This window comes from Carassius gibelio, chromosome B19 (assembly GCF_023724105.1).
Source record: "Carassius gibelio isolate Cgi1373 ecotype wild population from Czech Republic chromosome B19, carGib1.2-hapl.c, whole genome shotgun sequence".
Taxonomy (NCBI): domain Eukaryota; kingdom Metazoa; phylum Chordata; class Actinopteri; order Cypriniformes; family Cyprinidae; genus Carassius; species Carassius gibelio.
Genome location: NC_068414.1, coordinates 17,014,531 through 17,025,277, shown reverse-complemented (window position 1 = coordinate 17,025,277; position 10,747 = coordinate 17,014,531). Strand labels below are relative to the sequence as shown.

General features: G+C 35.0%; 2 protein-coding genes across 2 annotated transcripts; one reads left to right on the top strand and one right to left on the bottom strand.

The window, feature by feature from the left end:
• The first annotated feature begins 1,233 nt into the window (after window positions 1-1,233).
• Window positions 1,234-3,239, top strand: LOC127979427 (anterior gradient protein 2 homolog). The gene is made up of 8 exons (XM_052584884.1): window positions 1,234-1,400; window positions 1,553-1,679; window positions 1,922-1,985; window positions 2,096-2,148; window positions 2,265-2,341; window positions 2,672-2,735; window positions 2,826-2,909; window positions 2,998-3,239. Exons 2-8 carry the CDS (start codon window positions 1,562-1,564, stop codon window positions 3,045-3,047), a joined length of 510 nt encoding a protein of 169 aa, XP_052440844.1. The 5' UTR covers window positions 1,234-1,400; window positions 1,553-1,561; the 3' UTR covers window positions 3,048-3,239.
• A 1,097-nt stretch (window positions 3,240-4,336) lies between these two features.
• LOC127979426 (tetraspanin-13) lies at window positions 4,337-9,862 on the bottom strand. The gene is made up of 6 exons (XM_052584883.1): window positions 9,617-9,862; window positions 8,225-8,392; window positions 7,183-7,263; window positions 6,444-6,557; window positions 6,090-6,200; window positions 4,337-5,240 (listed from the first exon to the last, which is right to left on the bottom strand). The coding sequence occupies exons 1-6, from the start codon at window positions 9,677-9,679 to the stop codon at window positions 5,166-5,168; spliced, it is 612 nt and encodes a 203-aa protein (XP_052440843.1). The 5' UTR covers window positions 9,680-9,862; the 3' UTR covers window positions 4,337-5,165.
• Window positions 9,863-10,747: the final 885 nt, after the last annotated feature.

The window sequence follows — 10,747 nt, the reverse complement described above, 5'->3', positions numbered from 1 at the left end:
GCTTTGTCAGGCCTTCATTTCAGAGGAGATGAAATCAGTTAAACATGCACCTCTCCAGTTTACAGCAATGATTTGCTCCAGAAATGTTAACGCAGTCTGTATGTTTGAACAACTCGACAGAGGATGTTACACAATAACATTTACAACTGCCATGTAATAAACATATCAGCAAATGATTACACTAAAAGGTCACTGGTGATGCTTTTCCTTTATTAGAATTAATATGGAAAGGTGATAGAATAATAAAATAAAATGAAAAATTAAATAAAATACAATTTAGTTTAATTAAAATAAAACGTGATGCTTTTCCCTTCATTATATTTAATGCAAATAAAAAAAATAAAAATAAAATACTTTAAATATTATTAACATAAAAGGTGTTGATTTTCCTTTTAATAAAATAAAATATAAGAATTTATATATATATATATATATATATATATATATATATATATATATATATATATATATATATATATATATATATATATATATATTAGAGCCTTTATTAGAATTAGACTTTATTACAAAAGTGGTTGAAGTTATAAAATGAGAGAACTGAAATAATTATTGAAAATAAAATGAATGATTTTTTAAATAATAAAACAATAATGAATTAATAAAATAATGTAAAATAATAATAATGATAATAATAAACGGTTACACAGAAAAAGTTACACCAAAAGTCATCTTCATTCAGAATCAGTCATCTTAAGGACACGTCAGTCCTTTCGAAGGAACGGTGCTCAATAAACTTCCTTTTGAGCGCTTCATTAAGCAAATGTTTGCAAGGCAGGATTTCACCGGCAAACTACGCTTTGTATATGGACTATTAAGAATCCTGTGTACAATACACACCCTATTATATTACAAAAAACAGGTTAGAATGCACTAGTACCTTATAATGTCAAAATATTCCTACAAATAGTAGATTTCCTTCAGATGCAATTATACACTGTTTACAAACATACTGCACAGTTAGATTATAATCTAATATAATATGATAAAAATATGCATCAAGATATTCCTGTGTAATAAAGAGATTTCTCATTCTAGCACCACGTCATGCCTCAAATTACAAAAGCCCATTAATGTACCCCTCTGACATCATGGCTCCGAGCTCAGCCAATCCTAAAAAGCCCAATCATGCTTGTCTTCAATCGCGTATCACGACTATCTGCTGACCTGTCCTTGGCGCCGAGCCAAATAAAAGACTTAATGCAAAGTTTGCTTGCAAAATAAGAGGGAATAGATTAAAGCGCAGAATCAAATTCCAGAACAGAAGAGAGGTGGGCGGAGCCTCAGGTGAACAGGTATAAGAGACATACAGGTGAGAGACAGAGAGAGAGAGAGACGAGGAGTCTGAGTCTGAACACACTCAACAGTGAAGCCGAAAACAGGTGAGGATTCCACATCACAGGGACTTTGATCTGCTATATCTCTCTGGAGGTCGCTTTCAAGCGTTCAACACCATTAACTGCTGGGACTGATGTTAAATCATGCTTTGTCATTTCCTAACAGCTATATATCAAAATGTTTTGTTTTTTTTCAGCTTGTGAAGATGCTTAAAGGAATACTCTCAGTGCTCTTGGTCCTGGTGACCTTGTCTTCAGCCATCGGGAAGCCTGAGAAGACCACTCCCAAGAAAGAGAAGAGGATTCCTCAGACTCTCTCCAGAGGTCAGCTTCATGAAAGCATGCCAAAATATTGCTTTTTTGCAGCTTTTGTAAAATTATGTTGCTTTGGTGAGCTGTTGGAATAGCATAACTGAAGCTGCATATGAACTATGCAGAAAGTAGTATAGGGAAATGTTTCTAGTTCTTTGCTGTGTGAAATGCTGTCTCATACCTTTGTGCAATATTGATTCGGCTGAGTAGATGTTGGTTTTTAGGATTCATATTCACTTTTCTTTTCCTTTCAGGATGGGGCGATCAGCTGATTTGGGCACAGACGTACGAGGAAGCTCTGTTTTGGTCACGATCCAAGTGAGAAAAATGATTATATTATACAGAATTATAGAGTATGGTGTTAAAATTTAAGTACCTCTGTGTGTATAGAAGGTCTGTTGATGAACTTGTATAATTTGTTTAATTAGGAACAAGCCCCTCATGGTCATCTTTCATCTGGAGGACTGTCCCCACAGCCAGTGTAAGGACTGATTTTTATTTTGACATTTTCACTGTTGGTTAGTTTACAATTCTCCATTTTTTCTTCATGTTTGTATTATGATTTTAATTTTTACATGCTTCATATTATTTCGTCAGCTCTGAAGAAGGCCTTCGCTGAGGATAAAGACATCCAGAAGCTGGCCGATGAAGATTTCGTGATCTTGAACTTGGTGGTGAGTAAAAAATTTTCTACCATTTGTTAACAGTTAATTAGCCTACACTAGTTGAACATATTTCTAAAGCATTCATTAATCTCAGTTGATGTTAATTCCATTATCTACCAATACGAAATTCAACACTGTAAATGAACAGGCCTTTTACTATATACCTATTATTTTTATAAACATTTTTATTAGGCTAACTAACATAAAGATTTATGAATACTGCAACCACAGTATTGCTCATGGTTAATGTATAATGCAGTCTGTGTCTTAATCTGTAGGCTGTAGTCTGTCTGTTATGTGTATAAATGTCTGTAAAGGGAACTGTCTTGTCTTTTACAGTACGAAACCACAGACAAACACTTGTCTCCTGATGGCCAGTACGTTCCCAGAATCCTCTTCGTCGGTGAGTTGATTTTATCATGACTCATACATAAGTAATGCTACACATTATGAAGTATTGTGCATAAATGATTCAGTCCTTCTCGTTTGCCAGATCCCTCCATGACTGTTCGTGCAGATATCACTGGCCGCTATTCCAACCGCTTGTACGCCTATGAACCTGCGGATATGAAACTCTGTAAGTCTGAAAGCTGTTTTAATGCCAAAAATAAGTTACTCCCCGTCACCAGACTGACACCATCATTCGCCTGGTTTTATTTCCACAGTGTTGAGCAACATGCAAAGAGCCCTGAAGTTTCTGAAGACAGAGTTGTGAACACACAAGCCCAGCAGAAAGGATATTACTTCCCTGAGGGTCACTTTTATTCTGTCATTTGTTTACTGACGGCATGTAACGCACTGTAAAGCCCTGTACAAAATTACAATATGTTCTTTGAGTAGATTGTTACGGTAAACTTCAGGCTTTCTTTTCAGGTTTTTTTTTCCAATAAATGAAGTTGTTTGAAAATTTGTTTCTCCTGGTAATTTGCTTATGCTGTTATGTTCGCACCGTTTATTCAAAGCAGAGGTCATGTGGGTTTTCCAGTTAAAGGGACAGTTCACACAAAAATGAAAGTTCTGTCGTCATTTATAACCTTTATGGGCTTCTTTCTTCTGCTAAACAGTAATCCACACGACTCCAGTCCATCAATTAATGTCTAATGAAGCAAAAGGCAGTGTGTTTCTAACAAATCCATCAAGGCTTTTAATACTTCTAAGCTTCATTCAATAATCCATAATAACTTTCTCCAGAGAAAAGTGCATCCCCATGTCATTCCAAAACAATAATTTGATTCAGACAAGCTGACTTTTTCACTGGACATAGCATTATAATGAATAGAAGTGTCATGTTTTAGCCGGAAACAAGGGTTTTAAGCTAAACTTGTCTTAATGATTGATTTGTTTAGTAGAAAAACAGAGCTTTAAATTTTAAAAGATGAGATCTAAAGATTTTTTGCAATGTTTTTATCAGCTGTTTTGACTCTCATTCTGACGGCACCCATTCACTGCAGAGGATCCATTGGCGATGCTAAATTTCTCCAAAGTTCTGTCATCATTTAAAACCTTTATGGGGTTCTTTCTTCTGCTAAACACATATGAAGATATATATATATATATATATATATATATATATATATATATATATATATATATATATATATATATATATATATATATAATGTTGGTAACCAAATAGTTGTTGGTAGCCATTGACTTCCACACTATGAAAAAAATAAATAATACAGTGGAAGTCAATGGCTACCGCTAGACAGTGTGTGTAACTGTCCCTTTAACGGAGTCTCCTCCGGCTAGTATCCTGGTGGGAGGAGTCAGAGTAACTGGCAGCATGTTTTCCTGAGCTATACTGTTGCCTGGCTACTAGCTGCCTTTGTTATACACTGAGCTCTTGGCCTGAGCGTGTCAGTCTCTGATTGGTTTGAGGTTAAAGGAAGTTGCTCTACTGAAATACTCCTTAAAGGATTTCAGACAATACAAGCATTAGCCCTAAGTAATGTGGAAACCCAACAATTAAGTTATACAAAGACAAAACTGGCCAAGGTACAATTGTGTCCTCAGGGTCTTTATTTATTTTGGACAGCGTAGTTCACAGAACCATTGGATATAGGTGTACATTTCAATAAAGAATTCATGCACGAAGCCAAAACGATACACAAAATCTAATTGGTAAACTAAGTAACACACACATAATGGAAAATAAAACAAGCAGATAAATATGCAGTATGAGATCATTAAACAGGGCTCAAGAAAACTTCTATCAATTGTTTAATTTTCAAATAGCATTTTCATACTAATTATGAAGTCCAACAGTATATATAGCATTCTGACAGTTAGCCTATTTATTGCAACTTTATTGCATTAGCAATAACGGGCAACTTCAGTTTAATGCATTTTAATCATTCGTGCTAATTTGATAACGTGTGCATTTAATATAAGAAATTGATGTGGAATTGATATGGACACATTTTGATATAAGCATATATAAACTGTCGACATAAATAGTGTCATGCATGTTTTGATCACAGCAGCTCATTTTCTGTTAATATTTTTTTTTTTATATATCACATAAAACTGTTAACATAAAATCAAATGGTGTTTGTTGTTTTGCCCATTAGTGTAGGTACTGCAAACTGGGTTTTAGTGTTCTGTTCTTTCATTTAGAGGAATTCTTCAAGCATAAGTACAACCTCATAACGTATAGTACAGTGCTGTCACACTGTACTCTTGGAAAATCAAGCACATATAATAATATATAGCAGCAAGAACACGCAGGCTGGTCTCCTCTTCAGTAAAAGCAAACGCACACTCTCTTTAACAACTCCAGAAATCCAGTGGTCAGAAGACAAATCCAGAGAATTCAGCATAGGGATCAAACCTACAGGAAGGCGCTGGGATTCGCCCGCGGGTCCTTTTGGTTTCTGTATCTATAAGTCAGCCAAACTCCCAAGATCTGAAACAAGCAGGAAACTAAAAGTTAACCGCTGAAAAGTGTAGTTCACCTAAAAATTTTTTACTTGTAGATGAGGTTGTTTCTTCATCAGAAAAATTTTTGAGAAATTTAGCATTACATCACTTGCTCACCAATGGATTCTCTGCAGTGAATGGGTGCCGTCAGAATGAGAGTCCAAACAGCTGATATAAATATCCCAATAAACCATAAGTAATCCACACGACTCCAGTCCATCAATTAATTTCTAATGAAACAAAAAGCAGTGTGTTTCTAACAAATCCATAAAGGCTTTTAACACTTCTAATCCATAATAACTTTCTCCAGAGAAAAGTGCATCCCAATGTCACCCCAAAACAATAAACACAATTATTTTGGACCATTTTCAATTGTAAACTGTGATTGATCTTTGCATATTTCATTCCTGATTCAGACGAGTTGACGTTTTCACTGGACATAGCAATATAATGGAAAGAAGTGTCATGTTTTAGCCGGAAGCAAGGGTTTTAAGCTAAACATGTCTTAATGACGGATTTGTTTAGTAGAAAAACAGAGCTTTAAATTTTAAAAGATGTGATCTAAAGATTTTTGTAATGTTTTTATCAGCTGTTTTTACTCTCATTTTGACGGCACCCATTCACTGCAGAGGATCCATTGGTGATTTCTTGGATGGCCTGAGGGTGAGTACATCTTCAGCAAGTATTCATTTTCTGGGTAAACCACTCCTTCAACATGTATTCCGTACTAGTCTTTCTTTTTTAAGATGCCTGACAATGAGGAAAGATCCAGAAAAAATTCTGGTTGTGAAGAATCTGAAAGAAGAGAAAGCCGGAGTTAGTTTTGCAGGCTGACCTCTGTGAAGCTGAAGAAGAGGCCGATCCCTCCGACGAAGCGCAGCACCTCACCGGCGTGCTCCTGGATCTTTGCTGCACATGTGGTGCAAGTGCCGTAACGAAAGCAGGGCTGCACAAGGGCAAAAAAAATAAACACATTGACAAGAGCACCAAGTTATTATAACAGAACAAATTATGTGTTTGTCTTCTGTGAACTTGTCACATACTTGCAGTTCATTATGTTTTCATTAGCATTCAAATTAGTAGCACAACTATTATCACCCACACAGGTGTCATTTATATCATTCAGCATATGCAGTGCTACAGGAACACTACAAAAGAACAATCAAACTTGTGTATCGGAGGAAATTACAGCGGCGCAGCTTCCATTGATATCCATGTGAGAGAAACCGCAGCAGTTCAGACTCTTCTCCACGTCCCTCTGAGTGCTCAGAGAGTTATTCCAGCCCACCTCCAACAGCTGATTCTACACACAGGGATGAAACACATGAGAACGCATGACAAAATACTGTACAAAATACTAAACACTCGGTTTATACAGATCTGAGTTTGCAGGGGTCTAATTGGCAGGTGTAGCAAAAAAAGTTAATTTAAAATATTTGGGGGGAGAATCAAAAATGTTTCTTTTTATATATATGCCATTCCATTGTTTAAGGACAGTGAGATTTTTTACGTCTACGTTCAAGTTCTTTATGCTCACCAAGGCTGCATTTATTTGATCAAAAATACAGTAAAAACAGCAATATTGTGAAATATTGTTACCATTTGAAATAAATATTTTCTATTCCAAAACATTTTAAACCATAATTTTTTCCTGTGATCATTACTCAAGTCTTCAGTGTCACATGATCCTTCAGAAATCAATTTAATATGCTGCTCAAGAAACCTTTCTTCTTATTAATATTAAAAACAGTTGTACTACTTAATATTTTTGTGGAAACCATGATACTATTTTCAGGATATATCTATATATTTATTTTATTTGTCATAGGCTAAATACTTATAAATACTTTTGATCAATATTATGCATCCAAGTTGAATTAAAGCATTAATTTTAGTAATTAATATTCCTTGTAAAAATGTTATCTTACCTGTTGCTCCTCATTGATAGCCAGACATGCACTAGACACTGAAAACTGAACTACAAATACCAGCGACAGGATGATCATATACTATTGTCAATGAATTAAGGATTAAAACACAAACATACAATGCAGAAATATTAATAATGCCACTATTAACATCAAGTCTACCACTATCTTCAGTAGAAATTAGAAATCTCTGTATAAAATATCAGAACTTTCAATAAAACAAAATTAGATTCAACAAGACAAAGTAAATTAAGGCACATTTGGTGGTTGTTTGTGGGTTTTCTATTGAAATCCAATAATAAATGGCAATGCAGAATTGTATTACGCTGTAAGCTATGCTTAAAATACAAACATGACTTATTTTATGTCTTATTGAGTATGAAATTTAATATACAGAAATAGTCTCCTATCCCTAAACAGACTACCAGAAGGATCATGCAATCATATATAAACTTCTTTTAGTAAAATTTTTTAGTAATTGCCCAAATTCATTTTGGGATTAGTTCATTTTATTTCATTTGAGAGTTTTTTTTTTTTTTTTTTAGTTGTGCGTTGTCATTTGTCATGTTAACTGCACCACTCTATGGTCACAGAGTGAAGTGCATTACATGAGCACATCATAATCATGTCTCATCTCCAAAAGCAATGAAGAAAAACACAGAGCATCTCATGCAATGAAATGCAAACATACATTATTTAACACGCACTCTGTTTTGTTTGCATGAGGCCATTTCAAATAAATATGTGAAAATGTATACATTTTTGATACATTAGAAAGAAAATCAATATAATTATCTAAGCCATTTTATTACAATTAATCATTTTTGACTGATTGCACAGTTTGACTCCAGCTGTGTCCAGTTTACCAGAAGAAACTGCACACTACAAGCATGGATACAACAACAAAATGAGGATTACATCAGAAACTTTTACACCCTGGTATAATTATTGCAAAACAGTTACAATTATTTATTCATTCTGCATTTCTTCAAAACCCGAACAAATGAGATGTAGAGCACCAGATGATCACAGTAAAGGATACAAAGAACAGCAGAACCTGGTGGTGCTTCATGGCACCAATAAGTCCAGCTAGGGCAACAAAGAAGAGGAAGACCCCCACTCCAATGATGCCACCCACCACCTGGAAGCTCGACACCAACCCAAAACACTTGCCCCAGGCGGCGATGCCAATCATCAGCAAACTCACCATCTGAAGACCGGGAGGAACAGTGCTGTTAGTGTTAAAAAAATGATTAAAAGACACTCATTAATGGAAATAAAGTGGATATGGAAAACTAAAATTGAAATAGGAGTATAGGTGAAATAAATAAGTTGAAGTAATAAAGACACTTAATGTAAAACTGAAATATAAAGTAAAGCTAAATAGGAATAAAAATAAATAAATAAATAAAAAATAGCACCAAAACTGAAATTATAATGAAAGCCTGAATGAAAGCCAAATCAAAATATTAATAAAACTATTATAGTCATTCTCAGGAGATTCCACGTTATCTTATTATACATAAATGTTTTGATTTTCAATATTTTATATAATATGAATTACATTTTTCTGATTCAAAAAGAGACATGCCCTACAATATTCAGTTAAATGGTCCACTTTTTCCAAAAATGTTTAATAAGGATGAGAGATTCTTAAATATCTAGTTATAGCCTAGGAAAAACTAAAAAGTTACTAATTGATAGACTAATTGAATGAAACACACACACACACACACACACACACACAGTGAAATCAGATATACAGTTAAAGTTAAATCTATAAAACAATGTGACTGGGTTCAGGTTTCTGTTAATTCTGTCAGTGGTGATTCATGGGAACACAAATGGCTCAGTTTTCTGTGAATGGCCCACCAAACAGCTGCGATGCCACTTGAGCAATAAAACACAAGCACACATTATAAAACTAAATGTTTCAGCCAATTCATCCCTTAAAGCTGAAATGAATATGTTGGGGTTAGTCCATTTTGCTCTCATTGACCAAGAAAGGGAAATGACCCCTGAGCTTCTGCTTCCATCTATTAATGATGCCAGCTGATAATAATGTTTTCTTGAATAGTGAGTACAGACAAGAGCTTAATCAGCACAGTATCAGCTCCAGACTAATGAAGCAGGATATCTGCATAAGAAGAACAAAAGCAGGATGTGACTTTGCCCAAACAGACGAGTTGCGAGGAAACCGGGATGTTATTCTACAGGCTTGCGCGTGAAACCAGAACCGCTCGTCGGCCTCATTCCACACAAAGAATCTCTCTAAATAATTCACATGAACCCTGAGACACAGTGGACTGCAATACAGACACACAGACACAACATTTCTTGTATGAGTATTTGTGAAGCAGATGTGCTAATGTCATGATAAAGGCCGATGAAGATGCTCCATATGCTTGCTTCTATTCTCGCCTTGGTTACTCACCACATAGAGGATGTTGAGCGCGCACAGGGAGTTCTTGGAGCAGGTGAATCCAGCGCAACCCATCTTGAATGTTGTTTTTCCTTTCCACACAAAAGCTTTCACCCCTTGTTAATTTCTGCTTTTGGAAATATCAGTTACATGACAAGCAAATCGAACAATTTAAGAGACGAAATTGTAGCTGAGCACGAGAGAATAAGACGCGTGTGGTTCAGACCAATTCACAGTGAACGCTGATGCATGAGAGGTTGCCAGATCCCAAAAATAAAACCCATCCTTTTTTTTTTTTTTTTTTGTAAAGGATGAAGTTGAGCTGCTTAGTGTTGGAGTGAAGTGAAAGTGACATGCATTCCCATACATTGCATTGTTTGACTGCAAATGTAATAATATAATAGTTGTTTGTTCCCGTATTTAAAAATTACATGATTGTACACAGTTGAGGCACAGTAGATATGCTATAGTGATCCTTAGCTTTCTCCCCCTTGGACTGTAAATGAAAACACGTCTGCCACTAAACTAACAAATTGTGCTTATATGATTTAACTTACATCATTTGTATAACTATAATTGTGTATAAAACAATATACAATACATTATATATTATTTGAATTAATATAATTAACTATTTTATAAAATGTACTTTGGAATAGGTTCCTCTGGCAGGCTCCTTTCAAATAACTAGGAGCAAATAAATAATAATACCAATACTACTACTACTACTACTAATGATAATAATAATAATTCTAACAACAACTCATTGCTCATTTACACATTTTTTTTTTTTTTTGACACGCTAAAAACTAAAATATTCTCATAAAATATTTGTACACACTTTATAAGCGCAAGTTACATATTCCAAGGGGGCTTTACTCCGACTTGGCAACCATGTACGGAGGCGGGACTGGCTGTGCGGGTCAGATTGATTGGTCGGTTTTTCTTGAATGATGATCACACAGACTCACTGACAGGACGTGGTTTGCACCACCTCCCCTTAGTAACAGATGCGAGGACAAGCATTTATTTGAGACTACGATTATGAAAATGTTGATTATAGTATGTGTACTAATATAATTAACTAAATGGGTTAGCAAATAATCCGTGATATTGCTACATATTGTGCATCTTCCAGTTTAT